Source organism: Cylas formicarius, unplaced genomic scaffold (genome assembly GCF_029955315.1).
Source record: "Cylas formicarius isolate icCylForm1 unplaced genomic scaffold, icCylForm1.1 PGA_scaffold_6__28_contigs__length_40554024, whole genome shotgun sequence".
NCBI lineage: Eukaryota > Metazoa > Arthropoda > Insecta > Coleoptera > Brentidae > Cylas > Cylas formicarius.
This window is the reverse complement of record NW_026844347.1, coordinates 32994649-33022618: the sequence shown is the minus strand read 5'-3', so window position 1 is coordinate 33022618 and position 27970 is coordinate 32994649. Positions and strand designations below refer to the sequence as shown.

At 32.3% G+C, this 27970-nt stretch overlaps 1 protein-coding gene across 1 annotated transcript in view; it reads left to right on the top strand.

The window, feature by feature from the left end:
• Positions 1-3815: 3815 nt before the first annotated feature.
• The window catches only part of LOC132703854 (uncharacterized), a 145848-nt gene continuing 121693 nt past the window's right edge, over positions 3816-27970 (top strand). Inside the window, exons 1-2 of the mRNA XM_060673370.1 lie at positions 3816-3932; positions 18064-18796. Coding sequence (XP_060529353.1) covers positions 18266-18796 — 531 coding nt within the window. The 5' untranslated portion in view covers positions 3816-3932; positions 18064-18265. The remainder of the gene's footprint in view (positions 3933-18063; positions 18797-27970) is intronic.

The following is a 27970-nucleotide window of genomic DNA, read 5'->3' as shown; positions in this document are numbered from 1 at the left end:
ATTACGTAACATGAAATTCAAATTACTTAATTGTAATTAAAGAAATAAAATAAAATAAATGTTAATCACAATGCGCACACTTTCCCCAATATTGGGGTAAACGTGCGCAGCACTGCGGGTAAGTGTGCGCATTTGTAATAATTTAAACCATAACTTGTTACATATAGTTACACCATATTTAATGTTATAAATATTGTTTTTTTATCAATACTTATCATTTTTTACTTCATTTTTTATATTTATATATTAAATATATAATTTTTGACAAATACTGTTTAACTTGATTTTTATCGAGAATAAGGCTTAGAGTAGTTAACAGTTTTGAATAGAGATAAATTCAAATGAGATCGTTTTTAACGAATATGATAAAATCTTAATTATTAGAACATATGTCACATATGAAAGCACCAGTTTCATAATGAGTGCACTGTTCATGCCACCAGCTATGACATAAGCTACATTTAATCCAATCCTCTGGAGGTGGATCAACGTATTTTTCACCACACAATGCACAGTAATCATCATTTTCCTTAAAATCATTAATATTTTCTTGGCTAGCCTTAACTTTAACAGCCTTATCTTTGGTAGTAGTATTCTTCTTTGTTTTTTTTTAGAATTTTCAGTTTTATTTGCTCTAGCTATGCTAGTTGACGTGGGTTGTCGTAAATTCAAGTCAGGGTGCCTTTTTAAAAATCCATACACCCAATCACGTCCAGCCTTTTTCGACTTTTGATTAAACCGATGAGGAATATGATTTATTTCAACATAGTCGTAGATCAATGTTCTTAGAGTTGTCATATTAAGACCATAATAAAGATCATCACATCTTTTTAAATATATATTTCATTTTCTTGCTCACTTGTGAAAGTTGAAGTAAATCTTCCTAATTTTAGAGCAGTTGAATCAGATTTTAATCGCTTCCAGAGAGTACTCTCTTTCATTCCAACCTGTTCAGCTGCTTTTCTTTTACTTAAACCTTCGGCAATCAATCGCTTAGCAGCATCAAATTGATCACGGGTAACAACGGACCTGTGTGGAGCCTTCCGCTTGTAATTTCGAGGCATTCTAGTTTTTTTTTAAGAAATATATAAGTATAACCTGAAACAAATAACAACGAGTGTCAATACACAAAGAACTCACTTAAAATATGCGTACTCTTACGCCTTTACAGATTTAGTTTAAAATTACACATTTTTGCGTTCATAAATGTAAAAGTATTTGAATTCTAAATTGGAAAAAATCGGAAGAATAATAACCAAAATTTTTACTTACCAATATTATTAAAACTACGTAACTTTGCCAGACAAAACTCTAGTCTTTTGTCCAACGTCGTAGTGACTACTGAAGTCAGTTGATTCCCCTACTCTACTGTCAACGGTTTTATAAATAATAAGCCTGCGCACACTTGCCCCACATGACTCTATACAAAAAGTATTTGGTAAATAAATAAAAGTATTAGTTGCAAGTAGCCTATTGAAATTCAGGCCCATTTCATTAATTTGTTATTTGTAGTCATCGACTACCAGATGGCGCTCCAAATAAGTCAGGCAGTGCTGCTGGCGTGCTTTGTATCGAATATGATCATCGAAAACTTAATATTTCTTGGAATAATGAGCGCAATTTGCCAATCCAAGTAGATGAGTGCCGTGAGTATTAATACGCTTCGCGAGTATGAAAAATAGGTCGCGCAATGGCAATCTCGAATTTCTAACCGTTAAAATAGGATGTACTCGTGCTGAATAAATTTCTTTGCATAATTTTTGCATTTTTAAGGCGTTTGCGCAATTTCGAAACAATGTTTGCGTTTGGAAAGCCGATTCCAGAAGTTCAGGACAAAGTTGTGATGTATGCGCATAGGAAATGGGGTCGCAATCTCCTTGAAAACCGGTTTGATATTTCTGAGTTGCTCAAATTTCTCGTACGTTATGATGTATAATGCCTATGGTCTAATTACCTTCACTCATTTATTTATGTAAATTTTACATTAATTCGTTTTATATTTGAATTGCGATTTTATAAAAAAAAATAAGTTCAAATAAATAGATCATAACATTACTACAACGAAAATGTGAGAATTTATTTTTTTTTGACATTGTTGGTTAGTTGAGTGCAAGTTTTTTCTGCCTCAATATACCGAAGTCAATACGAATTTTATAATAACCACCCAAAGTTGAATAATTAAGAAAATGTTTCATGGTACCAGAACTCCAAAAAATTATTTTTATGATTTGTAAATCTTAAGATAATCGAGATGCTACTTAAAATAAACTATATGAAATGTATTAAAAATTTTAATATTTCAAAAATGATAAGTTCAATTGAGGTTCATAAAAAATCAGTTTGAAAGAATGAAAAAAAAATTTTTTTTTATGTTTACTTGGATTTGGACAAAAATGGATTCAAGAAATGTTTCAATTATTTAGTAACAACATCGTTACCAATTCAATTAGTATTAATTGTCCTCAATATCATTTGAACCTAGGTGTTAAGAAATATTTTTTAATAATTTAATGTCAAAGGAACGATGCTCAAAAAACTATATTGTATCTAAAATAGAAGATTGTAATTTATATTGAAATTGCTAAAAATGATTTCGTATTTATTATCTTTACTGTTTATTATATAAAATTTATTCTACTGAAACCCTGTCATAATCTTTTCCATTCTTTCTTGACAAATTAAGTTCTTGTTCAGATGCAACCGCAGCAGATTTATTATTGCTCTTTGCTTATATTTTTTCTTTCGAATGTGTTTTTATTTTTGTTTTTGGCGAATTTGAAATTCTTCCTCGTAAAGCACCTAACTCAAAAAAAAACAACGGAACCAGGGCAATTTAAAGAATCTCTGTTTGGCAGTTTTTCTCATTAAATAACAAAACAAGAGCTCCTCATTTGGGACTTAGAGGACCAAAGATTTGAAAATGCCGAGAGTTGTGATTGACTACTAAACAAAAAAACATGCCCATCTCGGAAGGCGGCATTATTCTTTTTTAAAAATCAGATTTTAAAGTGAAACTTGTTCACCAAAAGAGTATTCATTTATTGGAAGAGAATATATCTTTGATGTAAGTAAACATAATATATATTTAAAAAGGTCATGTTTCTTGAAGTGGATATTGCAAAACTTTGAATCCTGAATTAATCTTAGAATCAGCGCATATATCCTTATGACTGAAGAAAATTAATATGTTAAAACTAAAGATTTGATAAATTCCTGTCAAGATATATAATTAAATGTGCTACTTTAGGGCAAGGTAATATTTTTATTTGTGTAATTTCTATTTTTTTCAAATAATCATTGAAACGAGAAATTTTCTATGTCAAAAGTCAGACTTTTGGTGATTTTTTTAGCTGACCAAAACTATACTGTGCCATAAAATTAATTTAGAAAACTGTATTATGCACTAAAATAAATGGGTAAACCAATACTAAAAAAGTTAATTGGTACATTTTTTAGATATTCAAAACTTTTTACAATGGCGCCCAAAATTAACTACAAATTTTATTGTTAGCGTTATATATGTGCGTTAGGTTTTATTTACTGATAAAACTAAAACCGGAAACCCAGATTTGCTTTATCGTCGGCGACCATATATAATGGTTTAATCTGGGCGTTTTAGTTTTTTGGCAAAAACAATAGGAATTATTTCTTCGTAGATGGGATGGGTTCCATCGATTTCGGCGCGGCGCCTGCGCGTTTATTTTCGGTACAGACGATGCTGGATTTCTATCTGTACACCGCGGGAAATAAGTAAAGGGAGTGCATGCCGACGTTCGAGTTCGGAACTTGTTTTTCCGGCTTTTCAACTCGGGTCACGGTTCGAAAATTTTCGCGGACATTTTTCTCTTCAAATCCGACGCGAAAATAGCGGAAACGTTTGTGTTAACCATGTTTTTAACGACAGAATGATAGGTTTAAAATTTCCCCTTAAGGTAAGAAATTCGTTTGCAAAATAAATGAAAAAAAAATTAAAATCAAATGACAAATTGAAACCAGTTATTCGATATCTATAACACTTTTTTATTGTTTGCGACAATGTTTGTGTGCGATTGATATAGTTTATACAATCAAAAAAATGAGAAAAACGTTTCCTGAGAGCGCATATTTCAATAATAATGCTAAAAGTTGCAAATAACTGTTTTTACTAGCAATCAAATATGTAAAGTTGTAATTTGACGTGGAATCAATCTGGGTAAATTTTCTGGATTTATTTCTTTTACTTTATATTCGAATACCCAATGATGTTACCTTCGCAATAAGAATTGTTGTCGATTGGACCAATAGACCAATTGAACTATTAGATTAGATGCGTGCAATGCGACTTGTGGTGGAAGGTAGATTAAGTAGCGAGTTTGAAACCACAACTGCTGATGATGCTAATTTGGTTAGCTAAGCTTGTGTCCAGAATGTTATGTTAGCGGTGATGTAACTCATGAGAGTTTTGAATTTAAAGCACGTAAAATATCGTGCTTTATCTGAAAGCACATACCTACATGCTTACATTTTTCAAAATATAAATTTTTATGCAATTTTAACGTTTTTGTGAAAACTAAATTTGACATTTTTTTTTTTTTTGTTGTTGCTGTTTTGGTCTACAAATTAAATTTAATTCGCCGATTTTATGATCTTTTCTTAAACCCTACTATATTCTACACATACAAACGAGTTGTGTTCAAGAAGTACAGTGAGGTTTTATCAAAAAAGTATTTATCAATTTATCAAAATTAATGTTGTCCCCTTGAAAGTAATCCCCTCCAGATATAATACATTTGTGCCAACATTTTTCCAATCCTCGAAGCACTTCTGGTAAGCACTTTCTTGAATAGCCTTGAGTTTTTCCAGTCATTTTTTCTTTTTCTCATGGGTTCCTTGAGTTTTGGGAGCAGGAAAAGTAGCAGGGGGTGATATCCGGTGAATACGGTGGCTGAGGCATAATTGTTGTATTGTTTTTGGCCAAGAAACCAAAAAAATCCATAGATTATTTTCCTACAATTCTGGATGTTTTCTTCGTATTGCTTCCCGCAAACGGCGCATAATTTCAAGGTAATACTCTTTGTTAACTGTACGACCCGATGGTAAGAACTTTTGATGTACGATAATCAAAGAAAACAGTAAGCAAAACCTTCTATATTCTTCCATTGGAACAACTGGGCTTTGGTTTCGAAGTCATAACCAATATACCAACCGTCACTGTTACCGTCACCAGTTATGGACCTTTTTGGGCATATCAGGATCATCATTGACTTCGTTTAACGGCTCTTTAGCGATGCTTCAAACGTCCTTTTCTTCAAATTAAGCAGTTTCGGAACAAATTTCGTGCTACAAAAAAATAGAGATGCCACATAACACCATTTATTTCACTTCTTCGACCCTTTTATCAGAGCGAGGTTCGTCATCTACAGGCAATTGCAGCACTGTATTTCATTAAAAAAAAAAGCAAATTCTTTCTTCCATCTTTCTCACAAAAAAAAACTTGCAAACTGTTTGAAACTGTGAACATATGTTAAGGACATGTGTACCAACATAACAAAAAAATATATCGAAGATTGAACTTACGTCGTCCGTCTATTTATAAAAGTCACCTTTCTTTTTGAACACACGTCGTAAATAATTGTTTATTGTTTACAAAGAAAGCATATTTTTTGTAACAAATGGGTACTTAACCTACATGGCTAAAATTTAATACCTTCTCAAAACCGCAGCGCGATGGAATCGGTCAAAACTTTAAATTAACAATGATAATATTATATATTATAAGGAACTTTTGGTGTCCTTCTTTTTTTAAGATACTAATCTAATAAAACGAAGTGGTTGATGCAAGTAATGTAAGTCTATAAGTAATAATTTTAAAAATTTATTTTTGGTTCGTTTGTTGGTTAGAAAAATATACTGACAAGACTGGCAAACGAGGCCCGATTTCTTTCAGTTTATAGCTACAAAATTATAAGCCACCCTTTAAGGTAAAAAATTCGTATTTTTGCAACGAAGAATCTGAAAGTTTCCTGAACACGCAAGTTTCAACTATTATACTAAAAGTTGTTAACAGTAATTTTGAGCAGCAATATACTATGAGAATTAAACAACTTTTCCATTGTAATTTTGTGTGGAATCAACTTGCGCAGATTTTCTGGATGATTTGAATACCCAATTGTTTTACTTTAGAAGTAAGAATGAACTAACGGGTCTTTTGGACTATTAGATTAGATAAGATTAAATACGGGCTACAATAGTGACAAAAAATGAAGAAAGGCAAAAAAAGTAAGCCTTTTTTTCAAAATATCTCTTAACTATGCAAAGATGCTCTTCATATGTCCTATTAAAGTGGACATAAATACTGATATGCAAATCGTGAAATTAAAAAAAATAAGTTCCTTGGCTTGACAATATGTCGAAACAGTAAATTAACAATGAAAGTATTTATGATTTTCTAGTTTAATAAAATAAAGAGCTTTATGCAAGTAACAGGTTAGCAATAATTTAGTTTTGGTTCTTTAATTGGTTTATGTGCTCAAAGTGGCATCTCAAAATGTTCCGATTTTCGTTGGAGGTGTAAAAATAAACCATTGTTCCTTAGTAGCTCTTGTTTACCTGCCCAATTTTCAATGAACCTTAAAATACTTGAAAACTTTTTCAATCACCTCCAAACAAACAAATAAATAGTCACGTTTGAAAGCATTCGCGACTTGGAAAGCTGCCTGGAGATATCGAAATGGATAATTTCTAGACGGGAATTTATTCGAATCAGGCCAGTCATCTCAGCGAAGTAGCGCAATCTGTTTAAAGATTACGTCATTGACATTTCACCATGATTAGAATGGCTGATGATTGAACGAAAAATTGAAGAACTTAATCGAGTTCATTTTCACGAACAGGGCAATTTAAAGAGCGACAGAATTCTTTAGTGTAGTTAATCTTTTCTTTAGTCTTGACAGCATTTACGTATTCAACAGGAACTAATCAAAATTAAACGTTAAAAATAGTAATTGTAAGTGGTTGGTTGTTTGTACAGGATACAGAATCTTTAAAAAATATCAAAAGTTGTTTAGATTCTACGGTTATTTTAAATAGAGCACCCTGTATATGAAGACATTTTTAATACCACGGGAAATTCTAGATACATTTCATAGCCACGTTCTAGCTTTTTAATTATATGTTAAAAGTGAGGTCTGAAAGGCCTTGTCATAATTTGGATAAAATTTCCTTATAGCAGGGGATGTAGTTTAGTGGTCAGTGTTAATATTTAGAAATAAATAAATACATGGTGATCGAAAACAAGCATTAAAAATTCCATTGAGAAAATCTTAAAAAATATTTTTTTTGAAATGAAAATTGACCACTTTTATCATTTTTAAGGAAAAAGTTGTAGATTTCAAAATATTAGCAATAAAAGGTATTGTAAAGATGCCATTGATATTTGCCTAAAAAAAACAACACTATTTCTCTAAGCCATTAAGCAGTTTTTCTAAAAAGAACAAAATAATGGAGAAAATACTAATACCAAATCAAAGAAATCGAAAAGATTAAAAAAAAAATATGTTATTTATAATTATTTTTTGTATTTATAAAATATTCTTATTATTCGTTTAGAACGGTGCTTTTTAAGCTTTGGATTAATAATTTAATTGCCAGGCACGATTTTAATATTTATAAACAATTGGGGTGATATTTCTTCAGTGCTAGATTGTTTTTTTCCTTGGTTAATGAGCATTTTTAGATTGGAAAATCATTTTATTAGGAATTTTTCGAAATTTTTAACTTCTCGAAATAGTAAACCTTATAGAGTCATCATTTTTGTATAGCCGGATGAGATAAAAGTATAAAATAGAAGTGTTTCCATTAAAATAATTAATTGTTTTTGGATACCCTGTATTTATTAGTTTTAAAAATATCAATACATAACATAACACTAAACTATATCCCTTCGATAAGGAAATCAACCCCAAATATTCAGTGAGAGTGTAAGAGACAAGCTATTAACCCATAATAAATCGGCCACCCTGTACGTATTGCGAATATCATATTTTAAAAACGATAATTACTCACTGGAATGTAAAAATTGTTAGTCGATGTCCGAGTATGTATACCCATAAATTTTAACTTTGCATAGAAAAATCGGGTTTTTGAATTTTCCGAAAGTCATCAATAAAAATTCGGTATTTTTTCATTTCCACATTACTGGTCGAGCAGACGTCTATCGGCGGAAATTAAAACAGTAAAAACGTTAAAAGAGATCGTGGATGCGAGGGAACAATGAAACAATTTGCCGGCAATGTGCCATTTGAGTCACGTACCAAACGCTCGAGATAACTGCTAAAGAAAAATTTGAAGAACGAGTAGGAAAAGGGAGCATTCGTAAATTTTTGTTTATAAAGTTTGGCTTATCGATTCGCTTTTATTAACTTAGTTTATATGCTTTTCGATATCGTCTACGTTGCCGAGTTTACCTCCGTGATAGTAACAAATATTCTCTGGCGTGGAAGTTTCCAAGTCGTTATTCTTCCTTATTTCTCGTGGGCCTTAATTAAAGCTAAACATATTTTAGAGGACAAGTAAATCCGTAGCCGACAGATTTGCGAGAGAAAACTAAATTTGATTTATGACATATCAAATTTCCCAAGGCAAGATGGAGAGTTTTTGATAACCATTATTTTCCAGAGATCAGATTGTGTGTATCTCCCTGGATGTTTATCAGAAATTCTAATGTATGCAAAGTTTTTGAAAATATTTTTCATTAATTACTGATAAAAAGATGAAGAATGCTAGAAGTAGTATAGTAGATGCGGTTCTGGGTCAATTTGGTGTGCAGATATATTCAGCTGTCCGATATAATTCGTCATCGATAAATTTATTTTTAAAAGAACCTTCCGCAGGCTACTGTAATACTATTTACGAAACTTCTTGATTGCTCCTGCGTCTGTTGTTGTTGTGTCGAACTTCCTGTTGGGTTCTTCAGAGCTTTTCTTGAAGTATAGATGCAGTATTTTGGTCTTATCGAATAAAATTTGGTTTCCTAGTTCTTGACAATGCCCAGAATCCGCTGATGTAGTTAATTATCGAAGTCTGACTGATCTCTGGTGTTATTTTAGTCTGGTTCATATTTTTCGACCTTTTTCCCAGTCTATTGCTTGCCACAGTTGCGCCGTATATTGTAAACACCTGCTGTCTCAAGAGGAAGGCCATCTTTTACCGATCTTAGATGTGGGGGAGATTTTAAGACAACTAGAGAATCTAATCAATCGGTGATATTTTGAACATATAGACAAACGAGGGGTTTTGGTGAAGTGTGTTTTATAATTGACTTTCCTTTATATTGCTCTGAAAACTAGGGAATTGATCACGGATGATTTTTGGGCGGTTTTCTATGGAAGAAATGACCCAAAGTTAAGTCTGGTTTTTGATAAGGCCGAATAGATAGGGAGGCGCGATGTTAGTTGTAGAGACAGGTTTTAGTCAATTTAGCTAGTTTAGTTTATAGACTTAAGATAACTCAGAAATATTTGCAAACCCCTAAATGTTCCTTATATTTGTTCATAAATTTGTCCGATACATATAAAGTATATTCCAGGTGAACATTTTTCGATTAAAATGAATTAAGCTTTTCAGATTTTAGGCTGTTTGAGATGATGATTAGTGTTTCATGAACAGGAACTTTAGTAAATAGGGATTCAAAGTCAAAACTGACTAGAATGTCATCTGGATCTAACTTAATACTTTTTAATTCTTGAATAAGATGAAAACAGTTAATAGTAAAAGTGGAACATTTTCCTGTGAGAAGTTTTAAAATTTACTTCTGTATCTGCTTAAGAGTCAAATCAATATATTTTCACCTAGAGAATTTAAAGTGGTATCTCTCTGTTAATCTTAATTATATCCATCTAACTGCAGCAATTTTTCAAAGACTTTAATTTTTACAATCTGCTTAATCACATAAATCTTTCTCGTAAAATTGCAGCAGATAATCACAGATTTACAGGTGAATTACCATCGAATAGAATGGCCTTTTAATGGCGGTAATCGACCGATGAAACTAGCAGTTTATTTTTTTATCACTATTAGACTACCATTTTACAAATAATTCAACATTTTTTATCTAGGCCATATTAAAATGCATATATATTTTTTTAAGATTTGTTTACGAGTTTTGGTGTATCCCATGTGGAATAAGAATGTTACTGTTGTAATCAAATATCAAATATTAGAAGCATTATTGTTTATGATTGTATTTTGCACGATTGGATTACGAAAAAAAAAAATTTGCGCAGCAAGTGACATATGTCGTAGCTCTGTTGCGGTATTTTGGAGGTAAAAATAATCTCCTAACTGTTTTGTGTAAAGATCTGAAACTTTTCAAAGAAACTTCCACTGGCTACTTTTTACAAAATTTCTGGATTTGTCCTGCGTCGAACTTGCTGACGTTTCGCCGATCATAATGTTTGCTTCTTCAGAGCTTGACTAAAACTGGCTCTCATTTTACTCTGTACCTGCTATGATATTGTTTGGGCGGCGGGAGGGGGGGGGGTCAGAGCTAAATGAGGGGCATAAACACCGTTTCGGATGATCCTATTTTGGTGACAGGTAGAGGACCTGAGTCTCGGTTAAGATTGTTAGGTTGTTTATAGATTTCTATAGACCCTCGGATTTTTCGTTGGTAGAAGAATTGATTACATTCAAGAATTTTAGTTTTATCGAATAAAATTTAGTATTTAGTATTTAGTATTAGTAATTTAGAATACATTGGACACAGCAGATGAAAAATATCAAGACTGAGACAAATAAACTCATCAGCAGTTGCCGAACACAATCACGAAACCGGTCATGAAATTTTATTCGATGAAACTAAAATTCTTGCATGTAATCAATTCTTCTACCAACGAAAAATTCGAGAGTCTATAGAAATCTATAAGCAACCTAACAATCTTGACCGCGACTCAGGTCTCTACCTGCCACCAATATGGGAATCAGTCCTCCGAGACAGTGTAAAAGCAGGTACAGAGTAAAATGCGGGTCAGTTTCAGTCGAGCTCTGAAGAAGCCAATTGAATGATTGGCGAAACTTTAGCTAATTCGAGTCAACAGAAACCGACGCAGGAGGAATCCAAAAGTATCTCAAACTTTGTTTATGGCTTATCAATGGGATGCTGTATCATATTATGATACGATTTTGACATACAGGATGTTTAGACAAATATGTACCCTTGGCAAAATATATAAATGTAAATTTAATAGTAAATTTTAAATGGAACCCTCCATATTTTACTGCGGCAATAAAATGACGGATTCATTTTGACCTATTTCCCATGGTTTTGGAAAAGCAAGAAGGTAAAATATTGCAATTTTTAGGTGATAATTTATCATTTGAACTTCAATTTCAATTAATTTTAAATATTAATTTATGTTATTTTGTTATGGTGAATTTATAGTCAAATAACGATTTATTATATTTATTTTATATTTACGATCTTTTATGTAGTATAAATTGTATGTATATGGTGTTGTATCAAAAAACTGAGGTGTACTTAAATACATGTCAATAGATCGAATATTAAAGATAAATAAAATATGCAATTATAAGTTAATTATAACTTTTGGAAAATAATGATTTGAACTGACAAGTGTAAAATTTTCAAAAAAAATATGTTCAACAAACTCACACTTTGGGGTTACAGAAACCGCCATTTTGTTTGTTATTATTATAAATAGTTGTTTGGATATGAACTCGTCCTATCAAAATCACATATAATTTAGTAATAAAATCTTTTACTACGAAAACTGTTTTACATTTACATCAAAATAGGTGTGGTATGTTAGAACACTTTCAAGAATAATGAACGTTCTTTTTATAAAATACAGATATTTCGATGTGGCAATTATTTTAAAACTAGAGATCATAGAGTTATATATAGTTATATTTTATACAATATAATTGCGAATCACAAGCCCCATAAGTTGTTTACCAGACTCGTTTAGTTCTCCCCGTAGAACAAATATCGATTTCACTCGAAAGTTTGTTATTATTTATTGTCTATCGAAGGAATTGGGAAATAATGGAGTCCCGAAGACTTGTGAAACTCCAATTCAAACTTTCTTCTAAGCAAGGGGCGGTGAATTCCGGCGTGGCGTTCCGAAAAGCAAGGATGTCACATTTCTTTGTAACGAAAAGTTAAGTAATTTATTTTACCCACCGGTCGATTTCTATTAAGAAATTTCTTAGGAACTCCTTCCGACGTTTTCTTGTTTAAATTTTATAAAAGGTATTTTTGAAAACACAACTAACCAAAACCATGATTCCGAAAACTTAAATAGTTAATTTTTAATATGTATGTATATGTTATATTAATATATCAATAATAATAACAGTAAGTTACACGATATGAGTACGCATGATACAGAAGCAATAGAATTCACACTTTATCGAGATATCATACTAGGGAAAGGAAGGGAGTGTTCATTCCGTTTGTTCCCCACAAATCCTTTCAATATTTTCCATACTATTAATAAAATATTGGAACAAAATACATATGCAATAGTCGGCATACCCTGTCCGGTAATTAAGAAGGCGGCACAGATTTTAGCTCATCCTCTTTTTTAAGTTTTAACGAAGTAGTCTATCCTTCGACATTAAAAAGATGTAAAAAAGTTCCAATATATAAGAGCAAGGGAAATAGACATATGATAACATAGACATATAATAACTACCGTCCTGATGCACTACAAAATCATTTTGGAAAGATTTTCGAAGATTGGTTTTTCTTGAAAAATATAACCTAATTTGTCGGAAACAAAATGGTTTTTGAGGGGCTCGGTCTACAGAAACCGCACTAAATGAAGCAATTTATCATATTTCCAATGCTTAGGGCTATTAATATTAACTTGCCGCGAGCTTTTGACGCAATTGATCTTGATATTTTGGAAAATAACCAGGTGCTACGTAACTGACAGGTACCAAATGACAGATATAGGCACACCGTAAGGATCCCGTCCCTATCCAACCTTTTTTAACATGCATGTGGATAGTCTTTCTAGATCTTTACCAGGCGTAGTCGATTTCAATGTGGCGATAGCGAGAAAATCAAAGCACGACATTGAAACAAAGGGAAAATCAGCCATAAAAATAAAGTTAATTTGGTGAATGGCCATCGGTATCACATTAAATACCAATTAATCACTGGCAATGGAGTCTGTCGCCAAAAATGGAATAATGAATTCCAGAATTCTATTAAAAACTGATAAAAAAGCTTAAAAACAAACAACAAAATTTCTTGGATTATTTATTGGTCATGGGCTACTCATATTGACTATATGGCAGACACAGAGACATAGATATTTTGAAATTAATATATGTTGGTCTTATACTTATCTGTTACTATACTTATACTATCTCTTCCGGGGTACTGTTTTGGGGAAGCTCTTTTATAGAGAATGTTTTAAGAAAATACAAAATATATCTATTCTTTGATAATTTTCGCAAAAGATCACTACAAAAATCAGTAAGACATGCGAAAGTCATGAATATAACATTACCAATACCTACCTCAGTGGAAGAATTTTTAACGATGAAAATATAAAATAATGTTTGATTGGGTTTGATCTTCAAAATATACATTTCTTAATTTGTTTTTTAATTATTTTAGTATTATTTTATATATGTGTCACTGTGTAACATTTTGTTTGTTAAATTAGGTACTAAGTTTCCTAAGTTGACGATCCCATAATGGCATTGTGTGTACGTTGTCTTCAGAGGAATTAATAAATAAATGCCTATGCTACCTATATTTGTATACATATATAAATAATATGTAAATTGTATACATATATATAAATAAAATTTGGCATCAATATGAGGTGAAAATATTTTTTATGTCGAAAATGTTTATCATTTTGTTGTTTTCTTTCGGTTTTCAAGATTTATATGACAATTCTTTATTGATCTAGTAGTTTTCAAAATATCGATATGACATTTTGGATTCTGGGTTTTTGGACAATTACGAATAATAATTTCAAATCTAAAAAGTTTACTATATTTATCTCGATGAAACCACAAAACCAGTTCATTAAAAATGAGTAAGCTATGAATTAGAAATTAACACATTGTCATTAATCGAAATAAAATATCTTTTAATGTTATTTGAAAACGGAATAAAATAATTATTTCAATACGTTATTCATAATAAATATTCAAATAATAAAATTCTGTGTGGGGTGACGCAGTGTTTTGTCGCGTATATACCTAAATAAATAATAATAAAATAAAATGAAAAACGATTAATGATAAAATTTTGTGATATAGCATGTATTATAGCATTTGATATAACACCTATTATAGCAATCAAAGAAAAATCATCAAAATTATTATATATAATAAAACTATGAAGCATTACCGAAGCTAAAATCACTTGCTTAAATATTCATACTATTAAAGTTTTATTATTGAAAAATAACACGAAAACATGCCTTTCATTAGTTTATTTATCAAATTTATCTCCACAAAAGAATTGCGTGAAAGAATAATGAAGCGACGAAAATAATGCGGCGTTAGTGGGGCAGAACTCGAGGACCTCATTTGTGACGATATTAAAACTAGAAGTCAATTATTAAATAGCAATGACTCACCACAATAATTAAACGTTCATTTATCCAATAGCGAAAAAAGTTTCAATAAATAAATGAAATTCAACAACATGCCATTGTTCGAACTTCCATTGTCTTAATTTCACAGCTTTTCCGACAATTGCGTTTATATGTTGGTCCGAGCATCTGTTATCAAGTTGTGATGTAGTCAACATTGAAGTCCTCTAAGTGAGTCGAAGGATGCAGGAAACAAGGATGGACAAAATATGGAGATTTCACATGGTCTAAATATATAAATAAATAACACAATACACTTTCGAATATGTTTGGTCAAACTGGAACAAAGCATTCAGCAAAACAAGCATGGAATGCCGTTTATTTGGATAAGAACTTCATGGTTGGTTGCACCCAACTCACTCAGACGAAAATCTTACATTCATGTGTGTGTATTTAAATCAAACAGAGACAATGTAAGTTCGAAGTTCTTTTGGTTTCAACTATGAAACATCCTGAGCGCTATAATGCTCTCCACTTAATTATGCAGGGCAAGACGGAAGGAAGAAGAATGCCAGGTCGCAGAAGAATATCCAATCTGATAGCCAACGTTCGATGACGGACACGGCACTTGAAGCGTACATCCAGAGAAAACTAAAATTGCTTTGTTTCAGAATGGATTCTATCGTCAATTTTTGAATATGGCTTATGGGTTCAATGCCACAATTGCGACTTTGTTAATTAATTAATAAGTTTGAAATATGTTTCGTGGTCAATGTCATAATAAAATAATAATAATTCCTTTTATAACGAATTGTTCGGAGTATCTTCTCGTTGTTATTTTTCTGGCAAAATTCTTTTCAGATGTCTCCGGGGAGACGTCGACTGTCGGCAACATGATACCTTCAATAAATAATGAAATTGATTCTCCGAACATGGCAAATCAATATTACAGTTAAAACATATTATAGTAAAATTTCTTGAACAAATATAGGCAATTTTTTTTCACTTGTTGCTGTAACTCATATAGCAGTGTTTAATAAAATATAACGTTAATAAATCTGTAATAATTAGTTTACCTGTTGAGCGCTGCAAAAATGCAGTACTGCACATATTCAAAATTGAAGTATATAAAATAACAGAGAGCCTTTGGAAATAAATCTTTCTGATGTCTCTCAGAGTGATACAGAATTATATTTTGAATAAAAACATAACTTAATTATTTTTAATTTATTTTTATATTTAGTGTTATCGAAATTTCTATTAGCACCGAATGTGATTTTATTGTATTGCTATAAATATAATATGATATTGATTAATTATATTTTTGAAAAACCTCTTCAGTCCGCCCATGGTGCGCTGTCGTATCATACCGACCGGTCAGGTCTTTTATAGCCGTTGGCAGTCAAGACGATATATTTTGAACCACACTATACTAAAAAAACAACTTTTTAGAAATTGAAATTGCTCTCATTGTTTGCGTAGCAAATTTCGTCACGAGGTAATTTGAGAAGTCATTGCAGCGGAACAATTTATGCTATAAAGGAAACTTGGAAATGCTTGGTTTCAGAACGCATTCTTATCAGTTTGTGAATATGCGGGTGACTTTAGTGCCACAAGGGCCACTTCGTTAATTAATTTAAAAGCTTGAAATATGTTTCATGGACAATGTCGACTGTGGGAAACTGATACCACTAATAAATAAGGAAACTAATTCTCCTAACAGGCTTAGTCAAATCAAAAAGTTCATATAAGAAATAACATAATTTTTCAGAGCTGGAGAAATGCATTACGGGACATTTTAAAAATTGTAGATTCCTATCTTTTCATATAAAGTAAACCATTGTAATTAATCTTAATGACGATTCTGAGAATGAAACATAATTAGATTTTGAAAAAAAATGTACTTATTTAGATGATTATGAATAGTGATGGTATGAAACATAAAAAATATAGTGTCTTATTTATTATTTATATTTTTATAACACCTGAAAAGTTCCTCCTAACGTGCATTTTGAAGTAGCACTACCGACGTTAAAAATTCCGTACTAAATGTCACGGGTCAACATTATTCTACTTCTTTGAGTATCTTGACACACCAAAGAATTGTTGACAAAACAACTTAATCTGTAACAATGTCTTCTTCTGTTTTTATATGACATAAGTTAGAACACGATTTTAAAAAGTTAACAGAATCCTCTTTAAAAATATCCTTGAGAAAAAAAAATACGTTGGCTTAAAAAATATCTCAAATAATGTGTATCTTATTTATTTTACAAAATATGAAATTTTTATAATAGCAGTTTTTCAATCAATTTTCATTCGTAAAAATCGAAAAAAATATATTTTCCAATGGCGTACCCAGAAAATGGAATAGTAACTAATGCACTTAATGGTATCTAATATTTACTGTCGGTTAATCAAAATACCACGAAAAAACCTGTAGAGCTTTGAATTACTGCAGTTGAATCTGCAAAATAGTTTTGTAAAAATGGAGCACTATTTCACACGATGCTTGCTAATTTGCAAGTTAATATTAAACAAAATTTGAGATAATACTTTTTAAATTTGAAAATGACAGTTACAACGTATTTTAAGAGTACATTGTTAAATTAATACGCATGTATACAGTGTGCCCGTAAATGGAGCATGCAAGAGGATTGAATGATTTATTTTTTGTTATACAACAAAATGTCGTTCTTTAATAAAGGGTCTGCTGATTGTGAAAGTGGGTATTAGATAGTACTGATCGCAAACGTTTATATTGTAAATTAGTTTCCTGAACTTTCATTAAATGATGGTTTTCTCTCGTATGATATAAAATAAGTCTGACAGTAGACTCAATTTATTTATAATATATTGCTATATAATATATTTTTAAAATCTGAAAGAAAAGTAAAATTTTTATCAAACTAATATGCTGATCATTCTTTAAAACAATAAACACAAGAAAAGATAACAAAGATACATTTCTAAAAGAAATGCTGATCAAGAAAAGAAAAAAAAGTAATGATATTAGTGTGTATTAATGTACTGCCAATCTAATAGTACATAATTTTCACATATTTATAGTTCTATTTTTGTTAAATTAAATTTTTGGTTTTGTAACGAGATCAGGTTTATATCTTACAAAATAAACTTGTATCATTTCCATTGTTGTAAAAATGCTATTTTCAGTGTGCTTTTTACAGTTTATTGTTGTCAAGTCCGTCCCTGATATTCGGTCGTAAAATACCATCTGCTCAGGTGTTGTAATGTAAAGTCTGCAAGTTATTTGGCAGAGAAGTAGATGTTTTATTAATCAACAAAAAAAATTACCATAAGTAACAAAAAATTAATTGAGAATTCTTTAAACAGTGCGTAAAGCACTGGTCCCAAGAATACAAATAATAAATTTATAAAAAGAGTAAACAGAAAAAATGGTAAGTATACAACCCAATACTCAATCTGAATATATTATTGGTGTTTTTTGGACCTCTCTAACTGGTAAATTTCTTTCCAGATGTCTCCGGGGACACGTCAACTGTCGGGAACATGATACCATGCAAACTGCGCAAGCCCAAATTCAACCGAGTAAAATTCAAACAACCACGCCTTAACCCAACCCAAGCAATAATATTCCCGTTCTAACATGTCCAAAAAACTAATTCTAATAATCGACTTGGACACCATAATGTCTTCTGCGTCGTCCGAGCTTCGCGTAAATGAATTTCCGTAAGCCGCTCCGTTCGAACGTTCCCGCTATACCTTTCGAACCCACTAAAATGTTAAAATTTGCCGCCGTACTTCTTAAAATAGTCCTGTTACAATACATGTTGTTTCTGGCCGGCGTCGAAGCGTACGAGCACATCAAATATGACAGGGATTTCGGTAAACCGGCTCAGGGAAAGATTTATTTCGCCATCGCTATCTCTGCCTCGGGCCACGGTTACAGTCGCGCGTTCAACAAAACTCTGACTAACATTACTCAGAATTACTTGACGGGAAACTCGAGAAAGTTCGCGTACAACATCAGCCTGGAGACGTTGGTCCTCGAGTTGCCCGAAAATGGCAGTTTTAGCGGTACGCTGTTGGAAAGGCTTTGCGCCAGTTTCGAAGGGAAACATGTGGTTGCCGTGCTCGTGGTTGGATCTTCTCCCGCCGCTTTCACCGTAAGCATGGCCGCGAAGCATGCTCGCATACCGGTGCTTTGGGCCAGAGGACAGAGCGAGTTTCTTCCGGGATTTAGAAGTTTGGTAAGTGTGATATAATAATCAACTTATGCTCTTAGCTCCAAGCATTAACAACATAAGAACACTACCTTATCTCAGAAACTAAAGGAGATGGAGCCAAAAGTTAACTACAAAAGTTATTTGGGTATTACAAACCTTCAAATTATTTTAATGTTGTATATAGAGAGTGTTTCACTTTTCGTGGGCGAGTATCAACGTTCTCATTTTAAACACTTCGTATATTACTTCATTTTTGAATTCTATACGAAATTCCAGACATATTTGATGTATAATGTCTTATACCTAAGTCTAACCATGTTTGACATTTTTCATTTTTTATGTGAAAAATGACGTAAAAATTGGAAAGCATTCATTGTTTCACTTGAGTAAGTTTTGTTGTAGACAAAAGACTGGAATACCAGATTTCATAAGATACTTCGTTACATATTTGGCAAAATTTTTTTTTAATGGAAAATACCTATTTTTATAATCTTTTCATATTTAGCATTAAAAATTGATTCAAATTTACATAAGGTTGTACGGGTATATGCCTAATATTTTTACTTTTTCAAGTATTTCCTTTTAACTGTCTGTCTATCACATATAATTTGCTGTTGAAATATAAGTTTAGTTAGTGTAAAGTGGCTATGACGGCGTTTGTCCAAAACAAGTGCTAGAACGCTGTCTCCTTGGATGCGTGTTTAGTTGTTGGTTACTGTCATATTTTAAAATTTTTTGACATATTATTGATTTATTTATTTATCGTTTATAAATTTAATTTATTCGCTTGATTGCGTATCATGTTTACCACAGAGGAAAAAAATTGGTATATTAGAAAGTTAGATATGGAACAATATAAACCAGACCCTGGTTCTTAGCGATTATATAACAAAATTTCCATTTCGGAGGCGCCCAGAAAAAAAGATCTTCGACAGGATTTACCAGCACTTTAGAATATGTGGAACCTTGCAGAAAGAAAAAAATAGACGTTATCATATTTTCAATAATGAACAACGAATTAATATTTTGTTGAATTTTGCAGACACCTCTGAAAATTCAATCCGAAAGGCGTCTTTAGATCTAGATGTCAAGAGAACAACGCTTCGAATGAGCCTTGAAATGAACAACTGGAAGTCCTATAAACTCTGTCTAGTGCAGAAAGTAGAGCAACGGGATTACAACATTAGGTTATATTTTTGCAATATCTGATGAAGACACTTTTCAGAAAATATATTTGCTAATATTATTTGGGCAGATGAGTCCATATTTACAACGTCAACTAAATTTCCAAAAATCCAATACTGGAGCACCAATAATAATAAAAGGCATGGAAGTTACAAAATCAGTTAGAACTTCTGTCAACGTATGGTGGGCCATTTGGAGGTTCAGAATAATAGGTCAAGTATTTTGTTATTTCATCCCATTGTTGGAAATGAAGTGCCTGAAAGGGAACGAAGAAACTTAATTTTCTTAGCAGGATGGCGCTCCTTATCACACAAGTCAAGAAATTAGCACCTACTTAAATGCAAAAAGATATCGGATATTTAAATGGTACCGAATCTGTTATAAATGCCATTATGTACTTAGAAATCCTTTATACTACTTGTATTGCTCAAAGTGGAGGACATTTTGAACAACAATCGTTCGTTAATAAAATATTCACCAACATTATCGCGTATCATTGGTCTTATTCTGTATAAATAATACATACATACATTGACATAGTCTTTGGATCTGCATTAGCACATCGGCAAGATTATGGTCAACTATGATATGGTATATCATAGTGGTAGCACTTTAGCATATATTTTGTTCAAACGCCTTCATAGCCACCTTACACTAACTGAACTTATATTTCAACAACAAATTATTTGTGGTAGATAGATATTTAAAGGGAAATATTTGAAAAAGTACAAATATTGAGCATATACAACCTTATATAAAATTGCCTTAACTTTTAATGCTAAAAATAGGTAGTTTCCATTAAAAAAAAAGTTTTTTGGCAGTTTTTTAATTTCATTTTTAATCTTATTTTTCGCGCACCCTGTATTAATATGTATCGAAATTTCTTATGAAATCTGTTATTCGAGTCTTTTGTCTTCAACATAACACCCTGTATATACAATATAAAAATAAATTAAAAGCTTGTAATGTTTCAATTAACTTTTGTATTTTACTTTTGGCTCCATCCCCTATAGTTTCTGAGATAAGGTAGTGTCCCAAAATAAACGACCCACCATTCTACTTAGCGTAGAATGAATGTTGCTGAGACAGAATTGAGATAAAGCAAGCTGCGTGCTATGTTGATGTGTAGACATGGTTCTTGGAATTTGCCTAATTTTACTTTGTTGATAATAATCATTTTTATTGTCTAAAGGACAATTCTACCCCACCATCTATTACTATTCCTAGCTTATTAAAATTGGGCTATATGAAAATGTTCTTCGTACTCGAGTCATGGTAAAAGTATGAGATTAACCCTTGGTTAGTTGATTTGCATGAAATTATTATCCAGCCATAAGCATCTTCTACAAAATTACCTTGTAATGCGTTATACTAGTTTTACATCAACAATTTCTTCATGAATTAGTTCGGGAAGCTGGTTGACGAACAAATTTGACGGGTGTAATACACCCCTTTAATGTCAAATTCGCGTCAAAAAAATTCATTCAAGTTCTTCGTGAACTTCTTTACGTTCTAATTTTCGACAATTTTTGCGTCAAAAGTTCACCTTTGGGTTTTTCTACCACTGAGGTTTCACACATCTCTGATAACTTGCAAGCACGAAAAAGAAAAAAGCAGAATGAAATACAAATTTCAGAGGCAATTGCCATTATGAAAGTCTTGAAATCAAAAACAAAAAAAGATTTTTTGATTTTGAAAAGGATTAAAAACTGTTTGGGGTTCTTTTAAATAATAGGAGTTTCTATAAATTAATAATTTGGAGCACTTCAGTATACATCTATTAGGTCAGGACAATTATTAGTCAACTTCAGATTGATTAAACATTTTATAAACTAAAATTTAGATGATTAAATATTGATGTTTTTACCTCTCTCTCACGTCTAGGAAGAGGTTTTCTAAAGGCATATCCGGTATAGATTAAAGCCGAATAAAATAAAAATTCATTCCTTCAAAAGTTTTATTTTTTCAAATATGCGGACTTTCACATGAATTAATATTTAATTAAAGCTTTCTTTTAACATCCTTAAAAACTGTTTAAACTCTTTAAGTTTCTTTTTAGGCTCTTGTCTAACCAATTTAAAGCCCTCGTTATTTTTATCATCTAGCCCTGGCCTGCGTCACCATAATCTTTCGGTGTAAGGTAGCAAAAAATATTAGGCAGCATTTCTTTTTCTAATTCTTTTACAGACTGGAGGTTAAAAATTTCCAATAAACAATTAAACATTAATCTAAAACAAAAATAGTCAAACATAACCTCAAAATACTATATGGTAGCTGAACAGTTAAATAATACTTTGAGAAGTCAAATAAATTGACAAGGCACCTGCCCAGTATAAAGCCAATATGCTTAGTCAACAATTTTATGAAGAAAGTCATAATTTATTATCAGTGCTAAAACTAGCTTTAGTTTTATCCCATTTCAATTTTTGTAGCTTTTGTGCTGTAGTATTTAAAAAATTCAATTTTTTTGTCTAAGGCTTATATATGGAGTGCGCCCTTCCTAATTAGGTCGCTTTGATTAAATATGTTTTATCGACCGAATCTGCACATGACAGTTTGGGGTGATATACACACACTAAATTTCCATCGAACCGGTGGTCTGATAGTACCACAAAGAGATGTATAAAAGATCTTTTTGTTTAAATATTCTCAAAACATAAATAACTTACGCAATTTTAATATCCATCAGTAACAGAAGTAATTATGGAATTGAGCAAACTGGTTTTACAACAGTTAGTTGATTTTAATTCCAACTAAAAAATATCAAGCCCTCTCTATATTCTTTTGTTTTTTGTAATTGTTATTAAACTTTGTCAGCATTTTTAATATTCGGTTAAAGCTACTTGCAGTATTTGCTCTGTAACTTGTCCTTTCCACTTTGAAAATGTCTGCAATCTTATAGCAATACATAATAGAAATAATAATAATAATAATATTTCCGGCAATAAAATAATGGTACATACATGTGGTAAACAAATAATTTTATCAACTGATAAAGAGGGCATGTGATCAAAAAAGTGTTTTTTGGGGTTAGTAGTTGAAAGACAGTCCTTAAAGGTACATGCGAATTCAGTTGGCTCAGTAAGTTAGGGCTATCGACTAATGAAATAGATGGCGGTCCCCCAGCCGAATAGAAACTTTCTACATAACATTTTAGAAACTCTCTTTGTGTCTATTTAATTTGAGTTGCCGTATTGTTGGACCATACTTTATTTTCTAGCGTAGATGACTATAATATAAAAAGTTTAAAGTATGTTCTTTTCCAAAATCGCCAGAATGACTCTATGTTAAGGTAAACAATATCTGTTATGTTATTCTGTTGAATAATAAGAACTGTTCATACCCTTAACTAGAAACAACAGATAATCAGAACTTAAGAAGATACTTAAATAATCTTTAACTTTCAAAACTAAAACTAGAATTTAAAATGAGCTAAGGTAACAGTATATTAATAATATTCAACGTTTTAATCGTCACCAAATTTTATTTGAAATATAATATACTATATCTTTAAATAATGGCTTTAGTTTCATTTCAACAAGCTCTGGCATGTATCCTATTAAAATAAAAAAAAATGTTTTTAACGTTTTAAATTCGGCAGCTTTTTCAGTTCCAGAATTTGCACAATCATTGAATGCCAGTTTGTTGGATCTGTCAAGGAGCAGTCTCAAGCGATGATTAAAATTTGTAAAATTCAAATTTTTTTGGCATGTCACGAAATTTCGTTACCATATATCAATAAGAAAACAAGCTATTATCTTCATTCGGGTTTAAAGGCCGTCGTCGATTGGAATTACTTCCTAACGTTTCGCTAGCACGAGTGGCGAGCTTCTTCAGAGGTCCTTCCATCTCCGATGTTGGACGTAGACTACGACTACGAAATTCTTAAAGTCGCTAAAAGATCGAGAAAATTAAATCACAGATCTGTTTTGTGGAATGTTTAAAGAAAGAGACAAGAGGCAAATGTATTCCCGCTTGTAGTTAAATGCAATCAATAAAAAGTGTAAAAAATTTGGTAAGTTTTAGTTTTGCATATTAGCTGTAAATTTTAACGTAAGAAATGTTGAAACTAAAATATGTTTTTTTAACTATGTAAGCTGATAAACCACAATTAAACACCCATCTGGTGTATTTGATTGATTTTATAGGCTTGCTTTGACGTAGTGCTATTAAGAACGAGAAGAGAGATGAGCAATGTTCCGAGAACCAACTTGACCTTACTTATCTTGTTAACGTTCAGTGCTCTTAGTTAACACGTAGACTTAGAAGAAGTTTTAGAGAGTGAGGGGGATTAAAAGTTTTCCTATTGCTAAAAAATCAATACTGCATAATCAATCAAGTTTCGAAATTAATTCCAGAGAAACCAGGAGGAGCTGCATCTGCCGCAATACACGACGTTTGCCATTTTATCATAATATAACGATATTCACAATAAAATCGATAAATCCGGACCGAAATTGAATTCGTAAACGCTATACAAACTTTGTAGTTTATCAAAATACGGGTCGACGCGCTGGCACATGATTACCCTCCCAAAAACTTCTGCGTTGCCGATGCGCACGGCCTCTCCCCTTTCTAGTAATTAAATTATAAAAGTCAATCTTAGCTCCAGTGTTTCAGCTCGCGCTCCGGTCCCGTAATTTGGACGAAATCCTCATGCGACCGTGTGATAATATTTATGTATATTTTTGTTTTATGTTTCTCGACGATCGTGCCCGAATAAGAAAACGGAGAGTTGCCCCCCGTCCAAATTGCAAACTTTCGGCAATGTCGTGAATAGAAACGACCTATTTGAAAATGTAATGGTGTTGTGTTCCGGTGCATTTCAAATACATTTCGGATTCGAACGGGATTATTTTCGAAAGTTTTTGTCGCCGTTTTGCGAACGTCCTCGTCATTTAATTGAGGTTTTTTTTTATTTAGAAATGCACGAAATTACTAAATTTAATTAGACTAACAAAAAATGCACTCCGAAAACTGGAAAATATTGGGTTGTTCGGAAAGTCATTTCGTTTTTTTTGGGGAACATGAAAGACAGTTTTCGTATAATGAATAAATATTTTATTAAATTATATATTGGCCATTCTGGTCCAACATAGTAACATAATTCCCCTCTCATAAAAGTTTTGGTTCTTGCTGGCAAAAAACTGGTTCAGGTGGTTTTTGACATCTTCATTTGAGGTAAAGGTTTTGCCATTCAAAAAATTTTGCAGGGACCGGAACAAATAGTAGTCGGAAGGCGCCAGATCTGGAGAATATGGTGGATGTTGCAGTACGTCCCATTCAAGCTGTAAAAATTTTTGGCGATTGACCAAACTTGTGTGAGGTCTCGCATTATCCTGGTGGAACACTACACCCTTCATGTTGATTAATTCGGGCCTCTTCTCATTTAAGTGAATCATTCAATTTGTCCAGTTGATGACAATAGACTTCTGAATTAATCGTTGTATTGTCCGGCAAAAGCTCAAAAAAAACGATTCCTTTGACATCCCACCAAACGAAGAGCATCACCTTTTTTTGGCGAATGTTGGCTTTTGACACGCTTTGAGCCGGTTCATCTTTTCTGCTCCATGACCTCTTGCGTTTAACATTGTTGTATACAACCCATTTTTCGTCCCCAGTAATAATCCCCTTCAAAAATGGATCATTTTCTTGACGTTTGAGGGGCGAATCACACACGTCAACGCGACGACACAAATTTCGCTCCGTAAGGACATGGGGCACCCACACATCGAGCTTCGAGGTTAAGCCCGTGCCTTTCAAATGGCCATAAACAGTCGAATTCGACAAATTTAATCTCTCATCGATCTCTCGTGTGGTTATTCGCCGATATGCATCAACTAATGCCTTTATCGCATCTTTGTCAGCTTCGACCGGCCTTCCACACCGTGGTGCATCTTCGACATCAAAATTGCCTGATCGAAATTTTGCAAACCAGTTCTGGCACTGGCGTACTGTTAACACGCCTTCTCCATACACATCCGTCAATTTTTTTCTCGCTTGGACAGCATTTTTACCTTTTCTGAAGTAAAAAAGTAAAATATGACGAAAATGCTGCTTATTGCTCTCCATATTTAAAAGGGCACCAACCAAAAACTACTGCGTAGAATTAATAGAACTTTTTCACACACAAGCCTTGCAATATCAGCTCTCAAGACATATAATGGTTATGCGGCTTAAGTGTGAAGTTGGTTTCGAAAAAACGTAATTAAATTCTCTGACGGGAAAAAACGAAATGACTTTCCGAACAACCTTATAGTTCACGCCGGTTTTTTGCAGGATAAATCGATAGATAGAATTAAATGCTGAGGAATATGTTGAAAATGCTGGGAGTTACTTTACATGGAAATCTTCCATGCTTTTCATGTCTGCAAACTAGTGACTTTAGTATTTGTCATGGTGGATGGAACGCCTGTGAAGGCACTTTGTTTTCCTCACGTTCAGCTATTAATTAACTCTTAAAACCTTTTTTTTTCAATTTTCAAAAAGGAAAAACTTCCACAGATAGACAGATAGTGTTTCAGTTAAGCTTTGCAGAAGCCAATATGATTATGTGATGGCGAAACGTCAACAATTTGAGGATGTAAAAATAGCATAACTTTTGGAACGTTGGAATAAATCACATTGCTACAGTAGATAACTAATGAGTTGAATTACCATATTGTAGTGAAACAGTTTTTGTCAGAAGATTTTCTCTTTCAAAGGTTCCCAAGCCTTTTGTACTTTGATTTAGTCCAAGTTTTCTCAGTTTCCTTCATTGCCAGACCCATAGTCAGCATACTCAGATGATGTAATGAAGTGGTTTTCATTTAAGGTTAAGGTTAGTTCTTGGGGCTTGTCTTTGTTTTACTTTTGGAGAATTTTTGCCACAACTTAAGAAATAATAACATTTCGATTAGCTATACTTTCTATAATTGCACAGAGCAGTTTCTGCCACACAGGTTCCGAAGTCTTTTTACTTTAGACGGTGGTTTTCATTTTAGATTAGGTCTTTGTCTCATCTTTTTTTTTAATTTCTGAAGATTGTTTTCCTTAAGAAAACTATTTAAAAAACAATGACATTTGGATAATATAATTTAAAATATCAAACTGTGAAGTACTTAACATTACAACATCTAGAGCGACTTGAATGGTGTAAACAAGAATATCGCTGGCGCTACTAGTTAAATTTGATAATAAACATCTATCTGAAGTTAAAAAATACAAAAAATTTCATCACTTGATAGTGTATTTCGCAACAAGTAAACGCCGCTTTAGTCATTAGCTGTTGGGCAAATACCATATCCTCTCTTCATAGCAAACCCGTGACTAAAGTAGCTCAGATCTCTGAAGTGGCTTACGACCGTGGTAAAGAAGCTGATGTCTTAAGGTGGCACTTTACAAACACTTCTAGCTGCTAGCGGTATAATTGGATATTTTAGAGTAGGGAGCAAATAAACATAATTTTTAAAAGTTGCTCCTGCATTAGACGACCATTGCACCTCTTGCTTCAACACCAATTAATTATTTAATATATATATTTTTTTAAATTAAATTGTTATTTTTTGTACAGTATTAGGTATATAACTGAGCCTTTTTCAAATTTACAACAGCGAATGCAAGAACATGGATCTTTAAATTCTTATGTAATATCGTTCCTTAAAAAAACTTTACGATGAAATCTTTGCTCTGCTTTGTAAAATTTCGCTGAAAAATAAGGATTTGTTTATTGGGGCCTTGGAAAATTGATGCTTTGTTTGTAAAACACTGGAATTTTAGTGTTTCAAAAGCGAATTAAAAATCTTTCAGGGTAGTGTACGCTCGGCCATTAAGACGTTTTAATGACATTACATTATCGTCAACTGTGAAACTTTGCAGAGACGCGGGAACGGCGGAACCGCTCATGTAATGGAACTTAGCGTTTTGTATAACGTTTCGGCTTACTGTGAACAGAAAAATGAAATTTATGAAACGTGTCCAATAAAAAGCCCGGTTCTTTCCAGACAAGAGAGCGCATCGAGCGAAAAGGCAAGC